Source organism: Miscanthus floridulus, chromosome 7 (genome assembly GCF_019320115.1).
Source record: "Miscanthus floridulus cultivar M001 chromosome 7, ASM1932011v1, whole genome shotgun sequence".
Classification (NCBI taxonomy): domain Eukaryota; kingdom Viridiplantae; phylum Streptophyta; class Magnoliopsida; order Poales; family Poaceae; genus Miscanthus; species Miscanthus floridulus.
Window position 1 is genome coordinate 122,326,722 of NC_089586.1, and position 27,686 is coordinate 122,354,407.

Here is a 27,686-nt window from a genome sequence, read left to right on the forward strand (position 1 = left end):
AGAATTGCTGATAATTTTTCGCATCATCACTATACCAGGATGGCCAAGGCGTTCATGCCAAATTTTGAATGTGTCAACATTCTAAAAAATTACCTTGTACGCAACATGCAGTACGGGTTTGATGTATGTGTAGTACAATCTGGATGGAAAAGAGGAAATTTTCTCAACAATTCGTTTGCCATATCCGCTATTTTTAGTAAGAAGGAGAATTTTCTCATTGTTGTCATCACGGGTTTCTATATGGAAACCATTTTGACGGATATCTCTATAACTTAACAATATACGCTTTGAATCGGGATACAATAATGCATACTCAATTGTAATTTGGGTACCCATGGGGAGTATAACAGTGGCACGACCAAAGCCAACTATTGTAGCATCGTGCCCGGCGATTGTCAAAACATTTTCTTGTTTTTTTTGTAAGAGTTTGAAAATATTTATTTTTTCTAAGTATAGAATTAGTGGTACCACTGTCCACTAGGCATAATTCCTTCCCTATCAGATTAACCCCCGTAGAAACGATGGGGGTTCAGGGGTGTCGTCGTCGTTCTCTTTCGCTTGTCCAGAAGAGCAAAAGTACCGATAACGTGTTAAAAGTGAATAAAAATGAACAATAATTTAGGAACAACTGCTTTTTCATTGATCTGTAAAGGGGATTATATATATTTGAGGGATGTCTACAAGAGACGACCGTTTACCAAAGAACAGGCCCATTGGTGATGAGATTAACTGCTATGCTAATCCTAATCTTAACTGCACATCTAATTAGATGAGATCATGGATGAATGGTTGTCTGGCAGGCACCGTTTCGTAACAGAAAGGCCGGTGCTTGCTGCCGAACAGCACCGGCGGGATGGGCGTAATAAGTACTCCCTTAATTACGAGCCTGACACAGAGAAGAAAGAAACAAGCCCATGCTATCACAGGGCTTCGTCTCTCCCCGAGCGTAGCGTAATGGCGTATCCTGCTGTTCCTTTCTCGGACGTCACCGGCCGCCGTTTGCGTCCGCTTTGATCTCCGTTCGTTTCTCTCCAGACGGAGAGGAGAGGAGAGCCCAAACCGAAAGCAGCCAAACAGAAGGAGGCCGAGACCGCGAGGGCGAGAGAATAAAAAGGAGGGGGCTTTCTTTCGATCGCTGCCTGCCTGCGCTGCGCTGCGTCCCAGCACCAGCAGTCCCAGTCCACCTTGCTCGCTCGCTCCCTCGCGCAGATCTAATCATTATTTAATCCTTTTTTCCAGTCTCACATGAGCACTCCCCACTCGCCCTCCACCTCCTCCGTCCCCCACCGCGCCTCCCCTCCCCAGATCCCTGCATCCCTAACCCTAGCTCCCACGGCGTCCTCTGCCTCGCCGTCCTCCTCCTCCGCGTCCGGCATGCGGGACGCGGCGGAGGACGACTCCGACTCGCCGCCGTCGCAGATGTCGGAGGACGACCCCGGCGGAGAGGGCGGCGGCGGGGACAGGTGGAAGCCGGATCTGAGGGGCGGCAACGGCGGGGGCGGGAGGTGGGCGCCGCCGGACCAGGTGCTGGAGAACGTGCTCGAGACCGTGCTCGAGTTCCTCACCGCCGCGCGGGACCGCAACGCCGCCTCGCTCGTCTGCCACTCCTGGTACCGCGCCGAGGCGCAGACGCGCCGCGAGCTCTTCATCGGCAACTGCTACGCCGTCTCGCCGCGACGCGCCGTCGAGCGCTTCGGAGGCCTGCGCGCCGTCGTGCTCAAGGGCAAGCCCCGCTTCGCGGACTTCAGCCTCGTGCCCTACGGCTGGGGCGCCTACGTCTCCCCCTGGGTGGCCGCTCTCGGGCCCGCGTACCCGCGCCTCGAGCGCATCTGCCTCAAGCGGATGACCGTCGCCGATGAAGACCTCGCACTCATCGCCAAGTCCTTCCCCTTCTTCAGGGAGCTCTCGCTCGTGTGCTGCGATGGCTTCAGCACGGTCGGGCTCGCCGTCATCGCCGAGCGCTGCCGGTACGTCGCCCTAGCACCCAGCTTTTGTATGTTTTGCTGCACACGGGCTGTGAATCTAAGCGGCCTTACGGTATCCAGAGGAGTATTTTACCAGCTTTCCTCGCTTTCGGAGGGTATCATACTGATACTATGCCATTCGTGCATTTGTTCAATCCTAGCTGCACCACGCAATTCCGCCTTATTTAATGTGCGCGCGCTTAGCCCTTTACGCTTTTCAGTTTTATTGGTCCGGCCGTGCCATGGATCAGAATCTGATGTCGCCAACCTTTTATGGACGTATTGGTTGGTTTCTGATCGCTACACGCCTTCCTGTGAAATTTACCAGTAAATCGATTATTTATTGTGCTCGACTTTCTAATCACCGGATAGTGACACCTGCTACTGTCACAGCCGAAACTTGCCATGGCAAGTACGCGGAATTCTGCTGCCAAAGTTCAATCTTATTACCCCTTAGGTCCTTGGCAGAACAGTCTCGTTAATTAATCGGTTACACTCAGGTTTGGGGTACTTCCAGTTGCACGCTGTCTGCTCTTCCTTATTGGGGAATAGGAGCACTAATAGCAGCATTTAAGTGTAGTACTGGTATCTCAAGCTCGCGGTTGGTGCTTTTGGTTTTGTAGGCATCTTCGCGTGCTGGATCTGATTGAAGATTACCTTGAGGATGAAGAGGACGAGCTGGTGGATTGGATCTCCAAGTTCTCAGAGTCCAACACCTCTCTGGAGTCACTTGTCTTCGACTGCGTCAGCGTCCCCTTCAACTTTGAGGCCCTGGAGGCACTTGTTGCACGCTCACCGGCTTTGCGCCGGTTGCGTGTCAACCACCATGTGTCAGTAGAGCAGCTGCGCCGTCTCATGGCAAGAGCGCCCCAGCTCACGCACTTTGGAACTGGTGCATTCCGATCTGAGGGTGCCCCCGATGGGGGTTTGGCTGTGACTGAGCTTGCTACATCTTTTGCTGCAGCCAGGTCTCTCGTTTGTCTATCTGGTTTCCGGGAGGTCAATCCACAATATCTCCCAGCGATCTACCCTGTTTGTGCCAAGCTCACCTCACTAAACTTCAGCTTTGCAAACCTAACCGCTGCAGAACTCAAGCCAGTTATTCGCAACTGCACCAATCTTCGCACTTTCTGGGTGAGCCACCTACCAGATTTTCGTTGATGCATATACCGGTTTTTATGTGCGCTGACAACTAAGATATAGGCATTGATGTTCAATTTGTTATTCTAGGTCCTTGATACTGTGGATGATGAAGGCCTACGTGCTGTGGCTGATACATGCTCTGATCTCCGTGAGCTGAGAGTTTTTCCTTTGGATCCCTCTGAAGATTCTGAGGGTTCAGTCTCAGATGTTGGTCTTCAGGCAATCTCAGAAGGCTGCCGGAAGCTAGAATCAATCCTCTACTTTTGCCAGCGGATGACAAATGAAGCAGTAATTGCTATGTCGAAGAACTGTCCTGAGCTTGTAGTGTTCCGCCTCTGTATTATGGGCCGCCACCGCCCTGACCGGATCACTGGGGATCCCATGGATGAAGGTTTTGGCGCAATTGTGATGAACTGCAAGAAACTCACCAGGCTTTCAGTCTCTGGCCTGCTTACTGATAAAGCCTTTGCATACATTGGAAAATATGGGAAGCTAATAAAGACCCTGTCTGTTGCCTTTGCTGGGAATAGTGACATGTCCCTCCAATATGTATTCGAGGGATGCACTAAGTTGCAGAAGCTTGAGGTCAGAGATAGCCCTTTCAGTGACAGGGGGTTGCTCTCAGGAATGAACTACTTCTACAATATGAGGTTCTTGTGGATGAACTCATGCAGGCTAACCATGAGGGGCTGTAAAGATGTAGCTCAGCAAATGCAAAATTTGGTGGTTGAAGTAATTAAGGACCACTCTGAAGATGAAGGGGAGGCTGAGATTGTTGACAAGTTGTACTTGTATCGGTCACTGGCAGGACCGAGGACTGACGCTCCGCCATTTGTTACCCTCTTGTAGGACTGCTATTGGAAGGACAGCCCTGCTGTACCCACGAACATGTTTGTTGTATTATTCCTTATCAAGTTTTGAGAGCCAATGAGGGATGCTTCCTGCGGATGATTTTCAAGTTGCTGCAGGAGCACTCCATGTAAATCAAGTAAGAAGCTGCCGATTATTCTTTCACTTGATCTGGCATGGCCAGCATACAGAGTCTAGGCAGTTGAGAAGCACATCCAGAGCGAGACATCTGATGGCCTCACGGCGCTAGTCTTACAGTATAGCAATGATGGGTAGTGACTGATTGCACAGGAACTGACTGCACACTGACTCCAGTCAGCAGGCTTCGGATGGTTCTTGGCACTCTAGTCTCCAGCTACTTGTATCTTGCCATTTTCCGTTTCATTTTTCTGCTCAGACCAAGGAATGGAAGTGCTGCCTATGTCCGAAGCTTCAATGCTCCACCGGCCATTACTTATGTTTTAGATGATCCAAAACTCGATTCTGCTATTTTTTTCTCCCTTTTTTTCATTGTTTTTAGCACTCATAGGTTATTTTTGTAGACGACCTGTAGACCATTATCCCTTTTCTTCGTCTCCACTCTCTGCTATTTTTAATCAAGAAGCTATTGGAGGAAATTTGGAATTTGATCGGCATTGCTTGGTTTTGCCCCCACTCTGGCTGTGCTTCTTGTCGACTTCACTGTTCCATTGCTTCCCATGATCATACTCCTATATGTCCTAGACCTCGACTGAGACGGCTCTATCGCTAAAATAAACGCCCGTAGCCTGTGTGTTGAAATTGTCATCATAACGATAGGCCCTACCAATGATTTGCTCTGATAGTGGTCGTCGTTGTTTCATGTAGAGCCTCACGACATCAACTGCCCAGTCTGCCCTGATGGCCGTCTGTTTTTATTCTGCTGCTTTTGCCCCCGGCGCCTTTCAGGATCCTGGAGGGGTCGTCATGGCAGAAGCCCCAACACCGCCACCAGCTGACTGGCTGAAGCTGAGAAAGGTAAACAGTAGCAGTAGTTTTCTAACTGATAGTGGTGGTGGGAGTTGGAGTTCCATTGCTGCATGCTGTTGTACACCCTGTTGAGCACCACCATCTTCTTCCATCTGCGTGCTAACCACTAACGTTGCGCTCCAAACCCTAACCCTAACCCTAACCCAGTCGTCACGAATAGTTAAACAAGGATGTGTTGTCTCTTTATCATGGACGAATTCGTTCTTTAGATCTCTGCTGTGCCTGTGCCATCCCGGCTGAGAGTGAGAGCGAGGCTGGCAAGCATGTGGTTTGTTTCCTGGGGTCACTGCACCTCGCATTTGTTTTCTCCAGGATCCAGTTCGATATGCCCGGTTTCTTTTCTTTTATATCATCAGCTGCATCTGGGGCGATCCACCGATCTAGATTGGGGGTTTTCTCTGAGGATTTGAGATCCCTGGCTGGGCTTTATAGATCTCAGGTTCTTTTAAGGGTTTTCCGGTATGATACCACGCCTTGTTTATGCCGCGCATCGTGTCTGTCATTAAGAGGTTGTCGGCTTCCTCACGACGCCGATTAGCCTTGTTTTGTTTCGCTTGTGAGTGCTTTGGGAGAGGCATCTGGTTTGGGAGAATCGGGCTGCCCAAGATACCCTTTCTTTCTTGCCGGCATGAAGCAGCTCGTCACGAACTTGCCTAGAAGGCTAGAACCGGCTACAGATGCGAGATGCCGTGTATGCGTGTGTGCCTAACCGTAAGGGAAGGAAGTTTGGTGCTTGGGATACTGTTAGCCTGTTTGGCAGTTTCCTGCTACAAACAAGTCCCGCGATGTCTTGCTTTTGGCGGTTTGGCCGGCTAGATCGCCAAAATGGTGCAACGTGCTCTGGTTGCTCAGCTTGGGTGCCATTTGTCGTTGTCGACGTGCTACTTCGGTCTCAGATTTCGATTGGCGTCGGCCAATGAAGCTTCAGTAAACGCCGAGGATGTTTGGCTTGGCGCGGCGGCATGCCTGGGTTCTGCATAAATCGAACAGAATTAAGTTGCTGTAGAAAAAAAAACTAATTTTTTTACAGGTGCTAGTGTAATAGTAATTGTAATGACTCATTAGGCCAGTCAATGTATCTACAAATACAAATGAATTTAGCGTATCGTTTATGTGTCTTTTTTATAACAGAATCATCTCACACGGAAGGAACATAATGGTTGCTAGTTGCGTACGAACAACGGGAATCCGATAGAACCCTACCATGGTGATTGGAACGTACGACGTCATCGATTCACCACGGTGGCTAGCCTTCAGTGGACTGGATTTCCTGTGACACAGTCACACAGTAGAGAGTTGCATTCATCCGTACTTTAGTTGCAGTCATAAGTGCTTCCCTCTCCATCCCTATCGCGGGATGCCAATCGGCGCGATTATCTCGGTAAGGCCGATGGGATTTCAGATAAATTTCGTAGGAAATGAGTGTTAATTAAGCAGAGCTAAGCCGTTACGCTGTGATTTGACTAGTCGGGGCCTCCGAAAGAGCACTTCGCAGATATGTACCAATCCATACATGTCATCAAGAAATCTTCAACTTTTCGAAGCACCGGATCGTCTGAACTCAGCGGTCATTTCGTTGGTCCTGTCAACTATATCCCCTATCTTCGATATAGGAGTATTGTACAGTCAGCCTTGCGACGTAACCTCAAGATTACATAAACACAAACGACGACTTTTTTTCTTGTCCACGTGAAATGAAATGAAACCCTTATCCAGAATTCTCTCCGGCTACTTTTCACTCTCCCAAGTCTCAACCCTCGATCAGTCAGTCAATCAACAACCAGACGGTAGGAAAACAGTGTAGGCCACGATCATTTTGTTGGTAAACCCTTTAAAGGTCTACCTGTTACAAGCCAAAAATAATCTTGGCTTCACCCTTGTTCGTCACCTTATCGCTGTCAAATCTGGACACCTCACACACAGGGGTGGCCATGATACTCACGGCTCGCGCCTGAATGCCGCAAAGCCTGAAAAACGTAGCAGCTCGCTGTCTTTCGCCTAGCAGTAGCATCTACCGAGAAAGATGACGAAAAAGAAAATACAGTGAGATCTTGGAACGGGACGAGCTCCCTAACCACGATAAAGGCCCATGCCACAAGCGAAGAAGCTGCCCACGTCCCAATCGCAATCGGCCACGCATCACTGCTCGCCGCTCACCAACGACAAAATTTCGCGCCCGAGTCTCGCAAGATCTCAGTGGCTTTTGACGAATTCTGAGGATGATCTGTGGCTTTCAGAATTGTGATTGCAGCGTCGAATTTCCGGCGGCGAGGCGACGGTCGTTGGATCGGCGCTTGTCGCGTTCAGATCGGAGGACCACGATTTTGCCAGGAGAAAAATGTTTTTCTTCTTGTTCAGCCTGTTTTTTTTACCGTGGTTTGTCGTAAACGATCGTAAATTTCCAGCCGAAACAGTATTTTTCTCTCACACAAACTAGCCAGCAGTACTTCTTCACGAACCAGCAACGATATTAACCAGCCAACCGAACAGGCTGAACCAGTCAACATCTGCTACAGTGTTTTACATGTACTTGAGTAGTGGCGATGCTGAAATCAGTCAACATCTGCTACAGTGTCGATCGATCCTATGCAATTCCTGTCCACTCCTTTGAAAAGCTTGTTTTGAAAGTGGCGGGATGAATATGCACAGTACAGTATAGCTCTTGTGATATATAGCTAGTCTCTGATTGGCGCCACCGTTGCTCCATCAGAGGTCGTGATCAAAGGATCCCTGGAACAATCAATCATGTGAAAAATATCTCGTGGTCGTGGCGCCAAAGGAGACGATTTCTTGTTGGGAAAACAGGCTTACTGTGTGTGATAAAAAAAAGTTCAGGGGTGGTTGATGTACGCAAATACGATAATGCTCCAATTAAGACATCCGGATCGACGGACGCCTCACTCTGCTCACTTCCGCATCCAATCCCTCGTTTCCTCCTCCCTTCCATGCTCGCGCCCCACCCCACCCCGACGCGCGGCCATGGCTGCCTCCCTAGCCGACGGCGGCACCCTCCCCCACCCCGGTGTCCTCACCCACCGGGAGCGTCCAAAGCTCGTGGATCCGGTGGCCTTCTCCCCTACCCGGTGAGATCCATAGAGGTGGCGTGGCAGTATTGCAGGGAGTGGGCCACCCCTCCTCACCCTGGTGCGGCGCCCTCCCCAACCCCAGCGGCGCTGAGCCAAGCCTGGTGCTGGTGGCGCTAGTGCTCGTCCGCAGCCGCTCACCGTCGTCTCCGACCCCGACGATCGGATTCGACCGGCTAAGTCTTCCCCTCCCCTATGTTGCATATGTATGTTTTAAGTGTTTTAGGCGTTTCAGATGTATGTTGCAATTGTTTAATATGGATGTTGCAAAAGTAGATCGGAGATGTTGCACATGTTGCATATGTTGTAATTATTTCAGAGGCATGTTGCAAGCGTATGTTTCGAGTGTTTCAGATGTTTCAGATGTGTGTTTTATCTGTGTTTTCCGGACGCATGTTGCAAGTGTATTTATCTGGATGTTGCATATATTTCACACATACGTTGCATGCATTTTATTTGGATGTAGCGTATGATTGCAATGGTTTCAAGTGTTTTAAGTTTTTTTTTCAAGTGATTCAAAAGCATGTTCCGAGTGTTTCAATTGTCTTCAGACGTATGTTCCAATTGTTGTATTTGGATGTTTCAAAAATAGATCTGGTATTGCATCTCTCCTCCCCACCTTCTGCTGCATTGTCTCGTGTGTCCTCCTTCCGGCGCCGGCAGGACATCCATACGATGTCGCGTCCGGGTCCTTCCGAATCGGAGGCGCCACGCCCTTCCCCCTCTTGTCGCTCGGGCGGCATGGGCCTTGCGTGGAGCGCGCGAAATGGAGTGTAGTGCGTGGCGTCCGTCCGTTCGTCCGGGCGCTAGCAATGTCGACACAAATATGTTCACGAAGAATTATTTGTTTTGTTTGTGATCTGGTTGTTGTTTGGCAGCACGTAAAGAGAAGCTTCCTTCCTTCCTCGCGGAAAAGTGGTAGGGAGAAGAAACAAAAACCGGCAGTGGAATTAGGTGCTCCTCGTCCTAAGGTGCTAGTCATTCTATCACAATTCACATGGCCGGTAGACTTGTAACATGGCAGGGGGCAGCAGATGAGGACAGAGCAAGCCACAGCGTTGATGGCACGAGGGGCTGCTGCCTTCTGACGATTGGAAAGCCAAGTCATCAGTCATCAGTCATCAGGCAGGCAGGCATGGGAGGTAATCACTGGCGCGCACCGATGCCTGCCCTTCGGCCACGCACGACACGTTACACACGTACTACGCCGCGCAGCGGCAGGGCAGGAGCGCGGCGCACGTTGCCGCCGCGGCCCGGTGACTCTGACCCGTCCCGCGATGGTGGCCGAGGCGGCCCTGGTCACGGTCGATCGGTTCATTTCACCGCTAGGGACCCGACCCGTCCGAGCCCCCCCGGCGCTGTGGCCGTGGTCCCGTCCGCCGTCCGTCTCCTCGTGCGCGAGCGAGCCGGCAGGGGGACGACGCGTCGAAACGCCGCGACCCTGGCGTCCACGAGTCGGCGAGGAGGCCGCGGCCCGCGGGGATCTGCCTGCCTGCCTGTGCCTGAGGTTGCGGCGGCGACCGAGCGATCACCGAATCCGGGGCGCGATCTTTGGACGTGCCCGGCGCACGTACGCGGCCCCTGGTTCGTGTGCCGGTTTTTTCCACGCCCTTCTTTAATTTCCATGGCTTTTTGCTTGCTTGACCTCCCCACGTAGGGAGGGATGAGGAGGACCGCGTAGATCCTCCTCGGCGCCTCGCGGTCGTCGTCTCTCTACCTCGCTCGCTCAAATCTTCTTGGGTTGGGTCCATTAGTCTCCTTCCTGATATGCGCCTCTTGACAATAACTGATGACAAGGACTGATACGATCACGACAAAATCCGCGTATGCATGCAATACGTTATGCGTAACGGTCCAACGGAATCGTTCATCTGTGTGGTAATAGGTAGGTACAATGTACAGACTATCCTGAATATTTCAAACTTTGATAAAGTTCGAAAACGAAGGAGCTGGGGCGACTGGTCGGCAGTGCTGAATTTGGCTGTCCTGGCTCCTGAGTCCTGAGAGATTATGAACACTGTCGACGCTGCTGGACTGCACAGTTTAAAGATAACGGATCGATGCGGCCAAAAGCGACGAGGGCGCAGTGGCGTCCTCGTGATCGGAAGCGAGATTGTTAGCATCCGAATCACAGCGAGCAAAGGAGCGAAGGAAACTGAGTGCAGGACAAATTGGGGCCGCCGAGGAGACGGCTCTGGGGTCGCACTGCCTCTATGCGAAATACTGGCCGATTACGCCCCCAAGGCCCAAAACCAACTTGTTCATGAATGAGATCGGAAATGCTATTGCGAAACGAAATATTCTTCTTCTCTCTTTCCGTTTCTTTTGGGTGGTGGCCACTAGTGAAATGTCACACTCGGTTCACAGAAGACTAGATTATGGATGGCAACAGGGATGTACCCGTCAGGTATCGCCGGAACGTTCTCTTCCCCGCTACAGAGAATTCATCCTGCCCCGTCCCCGTTAACTATCTCGGGTATAGATTCTTGCACATCCCCATACCCGTCGGGCATCGGTCGGGTAATAGATACCCGACGGGTACTGCATACCCGATAAACAAGGACACTTGAGTCACAGCTTTGCAATCAGAGACGTTTCTTCTTCACCCGGGTATAAGTGTCGGAGTCTCGGAGATGTCGAGGAGAAGGAGCGAGGTTGCGAGGAGGACGAACAAATGTGGCAGAGAGACCGAACTGAGGAAGCGAGGGACACGAGCGCTCGTGAGGCAGGCGTACTTGTGCTGCTGGCGGAGATGGTGAGAAAAAATTGAACTAGGGTTCCTAGAACACACAAACTATATATATGATTGATCAGATTTAAGCCAAAATACCTATGTTGAGCTTCTTTGGGCCTAATACTCGCATGACATCTCAAATAGTCGGGTTCCCCAACGGGTAATGGAGACGGGTAAACAGGGAACATTCCCGTACCCGCTATACCCGTCAGAGATGAATTCTTGCCCATTTAGATATCCACGGGTAAAGATACGATCCTATCCCCATTTCCTAATGAATCAAATACCCATCGAATATCGGGTATCAGGACCCGTTGCCATCTTGGGACTAGATTCCTGTCGAACAAGCAAAGCATAACCAAGTGCCAGGAAAATCCACGATGGGCCCGATAGTCTTCATCTTGGGACTAGATTCCTGTCGAACAAGCAAAGCATAACCAAGTGCCAGGAAAATCCACGATGGGCCCGATAGTCTTTTCTTCGAGGCGATTTGCTAGCCCATGTCAGACGAGAAGATGCCGGCCCATCTCGAAGCATAGTACAAACGGACTACGGAGGCAGGACTTTCTTTTTAATCGGAGCTCCATAGCTTGATTTTGGCATTGGCAGGATTAAAATCAGGATACCAAGGAACACTTACAGACCGAGGTGTCTTAGAAGAGCCCATCTCGAAACAACGTACCACGGAGGAAAGTTTTTCTTCATATAATCGGACATTCGGACCTTCATTGCTTAACTTTACAGGATTACAATCAGAAATTCAGAGTACAGATATTTTTGTACAGATCGGGGTACCCCTAACCATGGCACAAGAAGCTTGCTTCGCATACAGATGCGCACCCTTATATTACATGAGCGACTAGCAGAAGAAAGTTTATGATTTATAAAATTCCTGTTGAGCTCCATGGTCACCAAGGATTGCAAGGAGGATCTATTTGTTGGAAAACGCAGACTGTAGCGCAATAAAAACTCAGTTATCAAATCAAACAATAAAATAATAGATCTAATTTAACTATTTCGTCCAAAATTTTAGAGTACCCTTTGTTGCAAACTTAAACTTTGATCACAGGGTTCAGATGGCTCGTCCGCAAAGTGGACCAAGCAATCGTGCATACGAGATAAGAGTTGCATTCAGTAATTCACATGGGGAAATGGGTGTCCCAGAATTGCAGCCAACCAATAAATTAGTGTTTTTATCCCACGGCTTATTCGGCTTATCCCATATTCGGCTTGTTCGGCTTCTTTTTTCAGCCGGAACAGTGTTTTTCTCTCACAACAATTCAACCAGAACAATGTTTTTCAGCCAGTTTCAGCTAAAATTTTGCCAGCCGAACGAGGCAGTCTAAGACACATCTTCAGATCTTCCAAATTAGTGTTCATAAGGTCTATATCTGTTTGTACCTGCACGTGGAGCCAGCTGTTGGAGCAGCATTATTATCGCTGTCATCAAATTTGAAGCTGTGGAGAAAGAAAACATGTGTGCATACACGAGACTCTGCTCCAGTAAAATTTGAAGCTGTCATCAAATCTTATTGCAAGCGTGCAGAAACATATATACACTCTACTACAAGATAGCAGTAAGCAAAGTACGCTTTGCCTCGGTTTCAGTCATCTGTTGCTCATGCAAACAGCCAAGCAATGGCCATAGTAGTATAGCAACCTTCCATGCACTCATCGCACAGATGCTCAATTATCAGGAAATTTTAAATTTCTTTTAGAGAAACTAATGAAATTTTAACAATAAATATAGATCGAGCAACTTGATACAGCTCTGTATCAAAAACAAAAAATTATTGCCATAGAAAGGTTTGCTTCTTTGTAAATGAACAAATGTTTACATAAGAATTAGTACAAACGAGGACTCCAAAATTCACAAGGGCAAAAAATAACTAAAATTCAGTAAAAGCTACCTTGAATTATCATAACAGTGAAGTCATTTCTATACAGGCTGCTGGCTGTCACCCTCACAGAATTTGAACTATTGACAATTCCACCCTCAGAATTTTAACCATTGACAATTCATGGACATAAATCCACCCAATCATCTGTGGAATGAGTTAAGGACACTGCAGAAAAACTGAAAACTACCGTGAACCAAAAACTGGAGCATGAGGGACACTCCACACAAACCAAGCACATTGAACTAGGAAATGGAGTGACAGATAACCACAGTTCACATGACACAAAGCAAAATCTCATTGAGTACATCAGTGAACCATGAATATCATCCCCACAATAACAGCAGAAAGAAAGAATCTAATAGGCACCACCAAGAAATTCATAAACGGAATGAGCACCTGTGCAAGCGGTAGAGTCTTACCGCCTGTGACTGGAAGGTCCCGGGTTCGAGTCGCGGTCTCCTCGCATTGCACAGGCGCGGGTAAGGCTTGCCACTAACACCCTTCCCTAGACCCCGCACAGAGCGGGAGCTCTCTGCACTGGGTACGCCCTTTAAAGAGCACCTGTGCAGCAATTCCAGTACCATGGCAACAAATAGACACGTTGAGGCCATCCATATCCCAGAAGGGTAACCGATGAAATCATAGAGCCCAATAACATGTAACATAAAAATTGATGGAACATGTAAACAAAGTTCATAGATCCTATAATAATGAACAGATACAAGCATAGTACAGATACAAGCATAGTACATAGACACCATAGGATCCATATAGTACACTCTTTAGCACAACCATTGAAAGTAGGCACACGAGCTATAACAGCACAGGTGCCACACTCTTTCTTATCAGAGTTCAGCTTCTTATAACATCCTGCTAGAAGATATTTGAGAAAGCATTCAAAACCTGCAGAAGCAGAGCAAATTCCTCAGCGCCCCCTTTCAAAATTAATGCGGGACCTCCCAGATCCACCATCATAATCATCCCTCATTGAGGACCCACCACTCGCCTTCATGGTTCCTCCACCTCCGATCTTCTCCACAGCTTTCTTACCCTTCTTCACCTCAGTCAAGAACTGATCCAGACCGAATGGATCATTTTCTTCCTGCTTATCGAACTCCACAGGCCTGTCTCGCTTGCCAGTCCTCTCTGAAGCACCAGTAAATCCCTTGTCAGGCTTGAACCTCTCAGTCTTCATAACCTTCTCCAACTGCTCATCTGCATCACCATATACATCTGAATCCCCATCCTTCTTAGGCCTGTATAGTGTGGACATCGTGGACTGCGCTGTGAAGAGACCCTTAGAGTAGATGTTGTACTGATCATCTGTGGCAAAACCAGAGTCCATTCCCTTGTCCTGGTTGAACAGCCGCTGGTCATACATGACCTCACCACCTTTTGCACCACCAGTGCTTGCCATACCAAGAGCAATCTTCTCACTGATATCACGATCCCTGTCTCTAGTGATCTTACTCTTCTTGCCCATTGCAGCATCCTTGGCTTCCAGCCTCCTCTCCCTCTCCCTCTCACGTCTGCGCTCCTCACGGATTCTGTCACGCTCAATCCTTGCTTCCCTCTCTTCTCTAGTCTCCCTGCGCTGCTCACGTGGTTCACGTTGTTCACGAGGTTGCTCCATATTCATATCTTCGTCGACAGCCTCAACTGCTCCCCTGCCGCCACCAGCAGGCACACCTGATGGTGCAGGCGGGGCACCAGTCCTCTCCATACGTGCCCTTTGTGCAAGAGCCCTTAGTTCTTGCTCCTTCCTCTCCTTCTCCTTCAGCATAAGTTCCCTCTGAACCTTGGAGCGCATCTGCACTGCCTCCCTCGCCTTCTGCTCTGCCACATACAATGCTTCAGAAAGCTTTGCAAAGTTATCATTGATCTGCACCTCCTGCAGCCCCCTCCCATCAGCCGCCAACCTCTTATCAAGCGGAATCGTGTAACCCTTTGGATTTTTCCAATTTGAAATGCAAGGTGGGATCTTCCAATCCTGCTGATCCTTCACTGTAACCGGCCGTGGCGGCGAGTGCATCACTGGCACAGGTGGTGACCCAGACGCCCGGGGCACACGCTTGTGCTTGAACTTTGGTGGCTCAAGAGGATCCACTGCCATCTCTGACATCCTAATGATCCTCTCCTTTGCACCTGAATTGAAGGCCGCAGATTGCTGGGACGGCTTATACTTGATGAACTTGGACTCAGAATCATGAGTCGGCACATTCTTGGGCTGAGCTGCAGAGAGGCGGACGTTGACAACCTTCTCCAAGGCGGCCTTGGTCCGTTCAGTGGTCTCCTCGATCTTCTTCTGCTCCTCCTCGTCGTCGGACGTCGCCTGGGAATCGGCCGTGGCTATCTTCGGCACGAGGTCGCTATGCTTGGAGTAGACGATCTTTCCTGCGTTCTCCCCTTGCTTGACGACGGCGTCGAAGGCGACGCTGCCGTGCGCGTCGACGGTGAGCGCAAGGATCTTGGACCCGCCCTTATCGTCGCGGCGTCCCATGCCGAGCGGGTACTGCGCGACGTGGATCTCCGGGAAGGCGCCGCCATCCCCGAAGTCCTCCGGCCGTCGCGGCACGAACCCCGTTCGCTTTCCGTACGGCGGCACGGGCCGGGCGGCGGCTGCGGGCCTCGCTGTCTCGGCCGCCTGCGCCGACTCCCCGCCGTAACGCTCCTTGAACCAGGGGTCGCTGCTGTGGTCGTAGAAGGTGGACGCCGACGTCTTGGGCGCCGGTAGGAGATCCTTGAGCGTCGCCATGGAGGCGGCCGCGCGCGCGGCGCGTAAGATCTACGGCTAACTAGGGTTCCGGCGAGTAGCCTGGTGGGGATCGGGGGAATCGGCGAGAAGGAGAAGCTAGGGTTAGATTCTAAATTTGGGGAAAGTGATTAGGGTGTGACTAGGACGGTAGGACAAGGGCAAGGCGGCTACTGGCTGCGTTGGGCTGGGCTTTTTGCCGATTCGAAAAGGCCTGTTTCAGAAGGGAAACCGGTAAGCTCACAGCTAGGCCTGCTAATTTCCTAAAAAAAAAAAGCTAGGCCTGCTAATGGGGCGGGTCGAAGAAACGGGTTCCATGCGCTTGCGGGTCGGGTTGGGTTTATAGAGAAGGCTGGTTGGAGTGGGTCGGTGGAAAAAGACCCGTCGCGCAGCCTTCCGTGAGCCGTCATCCCGTGCTCGCCGTGAGTCCGTGACTGTCACAGGCTCCCACAGCTGACGCGTTCGCGTCGCTTCGTTGCCAGGCAAAACGCAGGGTAATCCCACCAAACGCCTGGCGTCGCGTTCGCTTCTGCTGACCGCGCACCGCCCAAAAGCCATCATTCAGTAGAGCCGCGGGACGCGGCTGTCCTCTCGCTTTCCCAAAACACCAGCTCCTCTCCCCTCCCGTGCGGCCGTGCCCCTGTCGACCTGCTCCGCCGCTAGGGTTAGCGCCGCCGGCGGCGGCTCCCAAGCGTCACCCCGCCCTGGGGCTGCGCCTCCCCGCAGCCGATACACCGACCCACCCCATGCGCCGCCGGCCCGCGCTCCCGAGGACGGTGGCTACACCCACGCCCGCAGGTCAGCCGCTTTCCTTCTTCAATTCCCCTCCGCAGATGCATATATATCTCGGCTTTCGCAATATTGGCTTTGTGTTATGAACGGATGTAATTATTAACTAATTTGTTGAGTAGCAGTACTAGAATAAGTTGAGATCAATCAATCATCAATAAAATAAAGTTTCAACCGAGTTGCAGTACATATCGATGGATATGATTTTTCTCATTGTGCAGCATGTGGGTTAATATTAATATCTCTATATGCCAACACGTTTTCATCTTCATATATGCCCATTGATATTTGTAGATGGAAAAGCCTCTAAAGGTTCAGGCAAAATGGGATGCTTTTGCTGCCAAAGTTTTCAACGACATTTGTGTGGAAGAAGTCCTCGCCAACAATAGACCACAACAGTGCCTGAATCGTGTAGGGTATGCTAATCTTTTAAGAAAGTTCCATGATCGTACTAAGAGGCCATATACAAAAGAGCAAATGAAGAACAGGTGGGATGCACTAAGAAAGAAATATAACCAATGGAAGACTCTAAACATTAGAGCTGCGGGATTGGGGAGGGATCCTATGACTGGATGTATCTCAGCTGGTGCGGATTGGTGGGCAGAACAAAATGCGGTGAGATGTAGTAATTGGCTCTTGTTTTGAGTATACATACAAGTAGTCATTTTTCATGAATTTGGTCTAATGAATGTTTTTATGTACTGTGTTTCTTTCAGGCTATACCAGGTTGTATAATTTTTGAAACTTCACCACTTGAGCATGAGGACTAGATGCAAATCATGTTTGAATCTATTAGAAGTGGTGATGGTGAGGGTGAGGTTTAGAGTGGTGGTGGGGGGTGACACACCAAAGCTTAGATCCACTGCAGATAAGCAGGTTGAGGAAAGAGCAGCTCATTATTCTCCCAAGGGAAACAATAAGAAGAAAAATTTTAGAGATCAAGATGAGATGAAGGCCCCAAGTAAAAATTGAGCAACTTCACAAGTGGTTGATCATGTTAGAGAAGAGATTGCTAATATGTTGTATCAAGTCATTGAGGATGGGGTGGAAGAAGGGAGTGATGAACACTACTATGCCACACACCTTCTTATGAAGAAAGAGTATCGTGATGTGTTCATTACTTTGAAGACACCAAATGGGAGATTGAATTGGCTAAGGAGGGCATGGAAGGATAGGTAGTGGTGTTGTCCAATTAAATAGTATTGTGCATAGGTGGTCGGTCCTTACTTTGTATCTGTTATCAGTATGTAATGTAATGTTGCTTTAGCTTTACCATGTATGGCTATATGGATTGCCTTAGTACAAATGTTTTCTTTATTTACTTTTGTTGGATCGTGTGGCAGATGATGATGAGTATGTCTAGTGCTTCAAGCGATACTGAAGCATGGTTGCATATATTGCTTTCATATTTTATGGGCTCTACTGGTATGAAGAAGGCAGGTCCTAGGAAAACTCCTGTCATGACTCGAATCCAGTGGACTGAGATCCAAACATAAGATCAAGTGAAGTGATATAGCATGTTCAAAATGAGAAGGCCATTTTCCTACACCTTCATGACACCCTAGGACATGATCATGGCTTGAGATCAAGTAGAGGAATTTGTATCAAGGAAGCCTTAATAATGTTTTTTTGGGTACGTGGTGCACCTCAATCTCAGTCAAGTGAAGAATCCACTCACTAGAACTTGTTAGCAGGAAGTTTGTAGAGGTACTTAAATCTGTTATGGGATTGGCTGTTGACTTTTTAAGGGCTAGATGATGGTTGTCTCTTTGGGTCTTGAGTACTATGATCTCCAAGTTTACATGAACAAAACATATGATTAATGACAACATAAAATTGCCACAGCCTTGTCGGTAGGGTTGGATAATGTGTTGGCTCAGCTCGTTTATGAACTCTCGCAAGCCAGGCAACAAAAAACACACAAAACATAATTTGTACATTTATCTAAGCTTTGGAAACAATAATAATGCAAAAACAACTCATCCATAAGTCTTAAATCAAACAAATAAATTAAACCACACTAACATATATAAATGCGACAAAACACCGAAGTACTACACCATACATCCATGGTTCATATTTCATATATCATACCATATATGATGCATCCATTAATGATTATCCATATATCCATTTAAACCAAAGTGATAGTGTCATAGTAAGCCCAGGTCTTCAAGGTCTAGGTCCAACCATCGATCAGCTACAAAGTGCAAGGCATCAAGTCATACATAAACTTTGGCTCGTTAAGCTCTCGAGGCAGCTCATGAGCTGGCTCATTAACTACATAAGTTGAAATGTTGATTCAACTTATTGAAAAATGTAAATGGTCTGAGTCGAGTCGACCCATTAATGAGTCGAGTCAAGCGAGCTATCGAGATGCTAGCTTTTCGTCCAACCCTACTATTTGGTCATAGAATTTGGAGTGAAGTCTCTGGAAATATTCAGCATCATTGATCACTAGGTAAAATAGTATCGATATACTCCATTGCACTGAGATGAGAAGGGCAGGTTTGGTGCAGTGGTGAGAGCTGGCTTACTGAGTCACCAAGTCATGGGATCGAAGCAGCCTCTTCGTAGATTTTACGGGAGGAGGTTTGCCTCGGTTTTTTCCTTCCTTGGACCCCACTCATGTGGGAGCCTCCGACACTAGATCTGCCCTATACTCCATTGCACTGAGCATAAGCAGACAAGTGACAGGACTTATAAAGCACATCTTAGTAGTAATGACAGTAAAAAAACATCTTAACAATGATCAACTTTCTAATCTAATCTCATGAGCCTGATCACTTTGCTGTATATGTCATTATAGCCTGTTAACATGGGGCTGCCTGGTTTAAATCGTGAACCTTGTCACGTTTATTTGTTGTACAAATGGCTCATCCAAACGTACTGTATAGCTCATCTCTAGCTTGGTACTTTTGTAGACTGCACCAGACTCCAAAGCACTATGCATTGACAACTATAGAGGCCACAATAGAGTCAGAGTTAGCGTAGGCTACCATCTCTATACAGCACTTACTGACAGTAAACATCTCTGATGACTTCAGTTGCACCACTCACGTGTCTCAGGCAGTTTTCATGAATCAATTGGAAACTAAGTCTCAGGCAGTTCTCATGAATCAATTGGAAACTAAGTATCTGTTGATACTACTCTCTCAAGTTAACCCTGTCTGGCTGTGTGTGTCTACCTGCCTTATGAACAACAAGTATATGCAATGAATTCTTTCAAGAAGCATGCCTTGCATCTCGCACATGCATTAGCCTTTTCCTTGCCTCTTCTAAACATCACTGAACTTAATTAGGCCCAAGTGCTGCAACTTCTAGAGCTAGCTAGTTAAGCTTTTGGTTGAAGCCCCCATTCAACTTTGTTTGCACCAAACATTCACTGAAGAGACTGGTGCTGAACTAAATCAACTCCCTACATTGCAATTGCTAGAACTGAATTGGTTTGTTCCTTAGACACTATAACATCCCATGATTCTATGTAATAGAGAAAAATCCCAACTTTTTAATTTTTTTGCTTGAATGTTTGTTGCATGTAAATGTTAGGTCAAACCTAAGTCAAATGTTTTCCCTTGCCACCCCAAATTCAAAATCCAAGTTTCAAAACTTTTTGCAACGAATTGCTTGTCATGAAGGTTGGCCACCTACGTGACAAGAGGTGTTTCCAAATAAAATGTTTTGGAGATAAATTAAAACCTTGGTTGAATTCGAGCCGCGCTCGAATTCAACATGCAACCTCTACATAATTTATTATTTCCTAAAACGAAAACCCTAATCCTCTCTTATCTTCTTCAAATTGAGTTTATAATGAATTGTGCACCATGTTTAGTCTAGATGCATGTGTGTTTTGGATCTTCTTTTGTTGTGCTTGGAGGTAGCCCCTTCTCTTAGAAAAACCTAGAGCTAAATAGGAAGACCTTTCCCTTTCCCTGAACCAATCTGGCCCAGCCACAACCGTTGCCTTGCTGCAGCCTACCTCGGCAGCAGCTTTGCTTGGCCTCAACCCCACAAAGCCGAGCAACCACGAGCAACTCCATCCTGTTAGCCCAACTAAGCACTAGTGAAAGGACCTAGGATGCCACCTAGTGGGGGATGAATAGGCGTTTCTGAAAATGAACACCTTTAAATGCAGAAACAATTAGTAAAGGACCAAATAAAGAGTAGTACCACCCCTCACAAGTTAGCCACAGAGTATATAAGGTATAAAGAGTATATCTAGAAGCAACAACACTGTAACACAAAGTTAGAACAGAGAATGAATATATTCGGCACAGGCAGGAAATACTGGACGTGTCTGGTAGGTATACCGAACGTGTCCGGTATGCACATGTTCTGCAGAACAGCCTGACATAGTGATCAATACCGGACGTGTTCGGTATCTATACTGGACGTGTTCAGTATACATAGTTTTAGTGGAACAACCCTAAACTTGCTTCTTTCAGTTTTAGTGTAACAAACGCGAATCACGAAATAGACAATATGCACAAGTGCTCAAGTGGTGGTTTGCTCTCCTTTTCAAATTCTCTCTTAACCCACAAATGGATTTTGCTATTTGGATCACACACTCACTAAGAGAGGGTTTGGGAGAGTTGGCAAGGCTCAAAAACGTGTATAGAAACCAGCATAATCAGCAGCCTCCAAAGATGAAGGCTTGGGGGTATTTATAGCCCCTTGGAAAAACTAGCCGTTTTATAGACGTTGCCATACCGAACAGCATACCGGACACGTCCGGTATGACTTACACTACCCAACGGTAACTAAGTTATAGTGACAATGTGAGGCGTCGGAACTCCCGATGAATGCCAGAACTCCTGACCGTCGGAACTCCCGACTCACGTCGGAACTGCCGACCCTCAGCATATTTGAAAACTCAGTAATTGAGTTGAAGTTTGTGAGGTGTTGAAACTCCCGATGCATGCCGAAACTTTTGACCGTCGGAACTCTCGACTCACGTCGGAACTCCTGGCCCTCAAGGTATTTGAAACTAGCCGTTTGCCTCTGGTCGTCCATAACCAAGACAGTGAACCATCTAAGTCAGTTAAGCATGAGACGTCGGAGCTCCCGACCTATGCCGGAACTCCCGACCGTCGAAACTTCCGACCCACATTGAAACTCCCGATGAATCAACCTGAGAACAATAAGAATTTTAACCTAGCTAGGCACATACCAGACACGTCCGGTATCAATACCGGATAGCCAGACCAGCAAAAACAGATTAGGTCTTTTATCTCTCAAACACTCAAAACTCACATGGGTTGGCTTGAGCACTTATGAAACATTATCTATCAACATGATGCGTCCCTCTTAATAGAACGTCATTCCTATTAACTCAAATTTAAAAGTATAACGAATTTAAGCCTTTTGAGTTGATCTCTTTCAACCGAAGCAGTGTATTCCAATCTTCATCAAGTGAGGGTGCCAACATGTTGATATTGATCTTTTCACTTGAGCATAGCCATCTTGAGCATGTGACTTGATTCCATTCATCAAATTTGAGTAATCTCAAATGTATCAAGTCACTTCCATCAAACACTTCAATAGTGATTTGATCATTCACATTAACATGACCGTCATAGCTTGATTAGTACTTCAACTAAATGCAAGTACTTCTTTCTTCACCCTAGCTAGGTTCTTTGGCCGCCAAGCCATCGCTTGCCCTTCACCCTTGCTTAGTACCTCGAAGCCTTTCCTTGCTATCTTCACCATCTCAAGACATCAAGTCACATCTTGTGTTGAATCAACCATTCATTTGTATTGTTATCTTTTTCATTTTAATTTAGCAAGCTTCAAATATAAGACTATTCCATATGTAATCCTTCATATCTCATTAATTAATTCTTACAAGCTTGCTTTCACACAGTACATGAAAATCCCACAATAAATAAGCCTTTGCATGAATTTCATTTGCATTGTTGTCTTGTGCTTGAACTAGATTGTTTATACAACAACATATCATTTTGGCTTTCATTAAGTACCTGTGAGATAACCTATTATATGTCCACACTTAGCAAATGGGTTAGACCTTTAATCACATTGTCATTCAATCATCCAAAACCCACTCAAGGGCTAGATGCACTTTCAATCTCCCTCTTTTTGATGATTGATGACAACTTAATTAAAACTTACAAAAGAATATAAACATTTAAGCTTTTGGGTTCAATGATTTATGAGAGTCTCCCCCTTAATATGTGCTTATGATTAAAATTCACAAAATGACCTCAAATGTTAATTTCACATACTAAAACATATAGGAGACTCCCCCTAAATCATTGCATCTGTGGGGTGCATGTGTGTGATAAGTAAAACCGTGATGCATATGACAAGATACATCACATAAGAATAAATATAAAGACATCACATCAAATATTTTTATTCTAGCATGCATAGTCCTTATGAAAATAAATATAACACATGTATGTCACACATAACACTCATTACACATTTTCTCAAGTCCACAAGCCACTAATATAATATAAATAAAGATCATGTCTCAAGAGATACATAAATAAAGCAAATAAAACTATCCTAAAGCTTTAATCAGTCTCTCTCCCTCTTTGTCATCTATCACCACAAAGGTCCATCAATGACATACTAAGGACAAAGAGGCTGCAAGCTGTCTCTGAAAGCTATGATTACTCATCATCATCTTCATCTCTACCAGCATCATCATCATCTGAGTGTGTAGCGCCGGCTGGACGAGAACCACCCGCACCATATGGGTCATAGAAGCTACCTGTGAGGTCACTCCACCAGTCTAAAGCATACTCGTCTATAGCACTGGGACGTGGCTGAGAGTGAGTAGGCACCCAAGCCTATAGTGGTAAAGCGACTGGGTGCTCTGGAGCCTATTGTTGCTGCTGTTGTCGTTGAAGGAACTTAGCAAACTTTGCGTCGTACCTGCCCTGCTGCTGCTCCTTAGTCTCAGGCTCACTAGCTGCCTTATCTAATAGTGGAGACCTAGGAGGATCAAGCTCAAGTCTAGAAGCAATTTGCTTCAAAGTCCGAGTATCCTTCCTCCTAGCCTCTCTCTCCTTCCGCTGATAGGTCCGTATGTCCTTGCACATCCCAAAGATAGCACTAAACATCTTGCGAATAGGAGACGAAGGACTGTGGTGATGTGAAGAAGAATGTGAAGGAGCATGTGGTAGAGGAGAAGCTCGTCCAGCTACTACACCACCTGTAGGTGAATCTGCCTCTAGTGCTGCTACTCCTCCTCCTGGTCCTACTGGAGGTACCCTAACCTTAGGCAAGTCTACAACAATCTTTAGAACCTTATGTACCTTATCATACTCAAAGGTATGCCCTATGACCTACTCAATCATGTGCTTGATGTAGGGAGCAAAACCACAGCCCTTGAGGGGCCTCTCTCCCACACTCCTAATCTCTAACCAAATAAAGTCAAACACACTAAATGGTTGAGCATCAGGTGCTATCCTGTGGAGCAAGTTCTTAGAATAATCTGCAATGTTGCCCTTGTCTCCACCCTTGCAGTCAATAGTCTTTCTAAACATCCTATCTAGGTATCTATAAGTTGGGTGAAGACCTAGAACCTTCCCCACTTCTCCTGTCTCACCTCCTGGTGGATACATGTAGGTGAGCTACTCAGGAGGTAACACCTGCTTGGTGTGGATCCTGTCTCTCTAGAGGTCCTCCTCTAAGAAGCCAATAAAAGCTATAAAGGCGTCGTAGTCAACATTGTACCACTAGCCTTCAAGCATCCAATGCATACGCCTTGGCTCCTCTTCCACAAATAGAGTGGCATAAAACTATGCAATGACTTTAGAGTTCTAATCATGCACAAACTCCATGAGCGTGTATACACCTGTGCACTGACAAGTGGCAATAGCATAGTCAACGGAGGACTTCCATAACTCTCTAATATGTTTCTAATCTATCCACTGAGACTTGGCTACCATAGGATTCCTAGCAAGTATCACACTAGTATAATAATCTAGATGGAACATAGTGTGAAAGCGATGATCATACTGAATCCTAGGTAAACCCCTAGGATCAACCTCCTCTGATCTCTTGCTCTCATAGTCATACCCTTTCCTTTGTAGTTGACTCTAACAATATAGTTGGATAAAATAGGAGCATGTACTTCAAGAAGGCCATAGTCCATGCCCTGACCTAGGTGGTGCACTAGCGGTGCCTGCTCCTCCTCCTCTATCTCCTCAGAGCTATCACCATCATCTGACTCTCTGTCTAAGTCTCTTTCAGTGCTCTTCCTTTTCCTATGCTCAAGTCTATAATCCACAATTTCATCACCAGAAGAGGGGCTGCTATCACCATCACCACCCTCTCTATACTGTGGAGCGCCCCTAGTGGCTCTAGAGGGTCTCCTGCTACTGCCCTGCTCCTGCTGACTGAATCTAGGATGCATATCCTACCTTGCCTTCTTGTGTTTCTCCAAAGCTGGATCATGCCTATGCTTGGATCTAGGCTCCTGTCTTTCGCTCATGACTGTTGTCCTATATCCAAAGATATGCAAGGAATTTTAGATACATGCCCAAACAATAGCTTATTTTAGTTGAAATATAGAAATAAGAATAATTATCCTATGCTTTGCAATCACCTCAACCAAACTAGGTCACAAGGTTCACAAAACATAATAGACAATCAAACTTAGTCCTATGAATTAACCATTGAGAAGATTGAAATAAGGGAGCAAAACCTGCTCTGCTGTCCCATACCGGACATACCGGACACGTCCGGTATGAGTAGACAGCAACCCTAACCAGGGTCCTTCGCTCAATCTTCAACCAGTCCAATCTAAACTCTGGGCATTACTTCTAGACAGGTAATGTAGCATCTCTACCGAAGGGATTTAAAAATCATGCCCTAACCACTTAGATCGGATGAGGTCCAGGATTAGGGTACCTTGAGAGAGTGAATGAAGATACTATTGGAAATCCAAGTCCCAGAGCCTTCGATCTTGATGCAAATCTCCTCCAATCCAATCTCCCTCTCTCCTTTTCATGAAGGAAACTTCAAATCGCCAATAAAGGTCAAGGAGAGGTAGCTAGGTTAGTAGGAAAAAGAAAAACCTAACTTGGCCAAAGGGGTACCAGACATTTTTATAATCCCGCTCATACCGGTATGCATACCGGACATGTCCGGTATTTGTGGGCTGGCGTTTCTTTTTCCAAATTTCATTCACTTAATTCCAATCCCCTTCTCTATTATTTCTTGATCCAAAACATGTATGTCCTTGATCCAAATAAGGTGTAATTACTTTTCTTATCCAAATGCCATGAATATCACTTCTCTTTTTCAAATATTTGGCATATATAGATTTTAATTACTTGAGAGAGAGATTATGAGACATAGTAGATTGTGGACTTAAGAAAGCCATGTCATGTGTGATTAGCCAATCAAACAATCAAGGAGAGCTATAATCATCACATGACAAGGCTAGGTCACAAAGACCAAGATTCAAATAGTTTTTCAAATTTACACCACCAACACATGCTAGTTATGGGTTTTGAAAAACATCTCTCCTATGTCACACAAATGCACATTCTAACATATAAAGGGCCTTAATGCACTTACAATGCATGTATATAAACACATACCTTTGCCTTGAGCCCACAAGAATTCCACTTATGATAGTCTTTATGTTGACCTTAATTGTCAAATAATCGTGCTAGACACGAAATCAATTTTTCATCCAAAGGACTACAAAGAATGCTAGATAAATTTGTTAGTCCACAATGGTGCAAAATAGAAACTTAGCTCCCCCTAAATAAATGCTTCAAGTAATTTGAATGACTTTCAACAAGCACTTTTATTCTATTAAGAAATTGGGAGCCAATTTTCCATTTTGACCATAAACCAAATAAATTGCCATATTTAAAATTGAGTTCAAGAGATGCTCACAATCCACTTAGATTTGATAAATCACAAGCTTCTGAGTAAGTTAAGGATATATGAAAATATATGAATCAAAGACTTAGTTGCAATTCAATTAGTGTTCTAGTTCCTGTAATACTAGACACGTCCGGTAGGTGCAGGACAGAAACGATTAATCCGCTGCTTATGATTCTTTGTTTAGCTCTATTATTTATTGTATACCTACATCTCAACAAATGTATTGCTCTACTAGAGAGCTATTAAAAGCACCATATGGCAAACATGATAATTATCAAGTAAAACTAATTAGCCACTTTCAATTTTTCACAAATATGTCTATTTGTGAGTCATTGAGCACAAAATAAATAAAGTGGCTATCCTATAAGGTTTAGGTACTTGTTACCAATGGTGAAGATGAAGTAAATGATATATTCATTAAATTATCTTTGGGTCAACCATATAAGATATTATGATAAGAATTGGTTGATAGATTGAGTGGATATTATCAATTTGCTTGCTCAACCACCCGAAGCCTTCATCTTATCACCAAGTACCTACATCATTAATCTAAGCACACTTTGGTACCCAACTCTTGTTGGGTCCTTTTTAGTTAGTCAACAAGTGCTTAGGCACCCAAATGGCTTTAGCACTAGTTTGTGGTGAACACATCACCTTGCTAGTGCTAACTCCATTTGTGGTCTTCCTAAGCTTATCATTATAAACAAATGTGTTCGGCTTAGGAGCGTTACCATTTGGGCATTCATAGCTTAGATGCCCCTTTCTTCTACAAGCATAGCATATGCGGCCTTTGTTTGCTCTATGCTTCTTTTGCTTGTATGGACATCTATCAACCTTGTGGCCCATCTTATTGCATCCATAGCATCTTCTTGCTGCAACTTGGGCTTTCTTTCTTGCCTATTTGTACATTGGGCATTTCTTGGTAGGATGCCCCAATTTCTTGCTCATGAGACAAGCACTTTGTCCATCACTTTTCTTTTGGTTGGCCAACTTGTTTGAGGCCTTTTGTTTGGCCACTTCACACTTGTCGGCCCAACTCTTATGTGGACATATTGCCCACTCATGTCCATATAATCCACAACCATAGCATAACCTTTTTCCATGTTTCTTGCTCCTGGTTGTATTGGCCTTACTTAAAATACGATTCTTTTGTTGGGTTTTGGAGAAAGCAAGGTTTGAACCCTTCTCAAGCTTCTTCACCATGTTATCACTGTTATCTTGAGAAGGTTGTGCTTTCTCCTTACCCTTCAACCGAATCACATCTTTCTTTAAACTTTTCACCTCTTCTTTGAGCTTTATGTTTTCTACAAGATTTAGCTCAATCGAAGATTAGCTTGCTTGGGGAGCACACTCATTAATACAAGAAATATTTAATTGAGATGGTGTACTAGTGAGTGAATGTGTAAGAGGTTGAGAAAATTTTACTGATGTGATCATAACCTCATGAGCCACCTCAAGCATGATGCTTGATTCTACTACTTCCTCATGAGAGCACTTTAGATGAATATAGTTTGCTTGTAGCACATTATACTTGCTTGATAGTTCATCTAGCCTTGCCTTGAGCTCAAAGTTTTCCTTCTCTAGTTGTGA

General features: G+C 46.3%; 2 protein-coding genes and 1 pseudogene across 2 annotated transcripts; 2 read left to right on the plus strand and 1 right to left on the minus strand.

Moving 5' to 3' along the window:
* The first annotated feature begins 956 nt into the window (after positions 1-956).
* LOC136467783 (F-box protein FBX14-like) lies at positions 957-4,591 on the plus strand. Its single transcript, XM_066466568.1, has 3 exons — positions 957-1,967; positions 2,588-3,098; positions 3,195-4,591. Exons 1-3 carry the CDS (start codon positions 1,246-1,248, stop codon positions 3,954-3,956), a joined length of 1,995 nt encoding a protein of 664 aa, XP_066322665.1. The 5' UTR covers positions 957-1,245; the 3' UTR covers positions 3,957-4,591.
* Positions 4,592-13,352: 8,761 nt separating this feature from the next.
* LOC136464550 (SNW/SKI-interacting protein A-like) lies at positions 13,353-15,571 on the minus strand. Its single transcript, XM_066463495.1, has one exon. It carries the CDS (start codon positions 15,435-15,437, stop codon positions 13,608-13,610), a length of 1,830 nt encoding a protein of 609 aa, XP_066319592.1. The 5' UTR covers positions 15,438-15,571; the 3' UTR covers positions 13,353-13,607.
* A 946-nt stretch (positions 15,572-16,517) lies between these two features.
* On the plus strand, positions 16,518-17,402 carry LOC136466170 (L10-interacting MYB domain-containing protein-like; annotated as a pseudogene).
* The last annotated feature ends 10,284 nt before the right edge of the window (positions 17,403-27,686 follow it).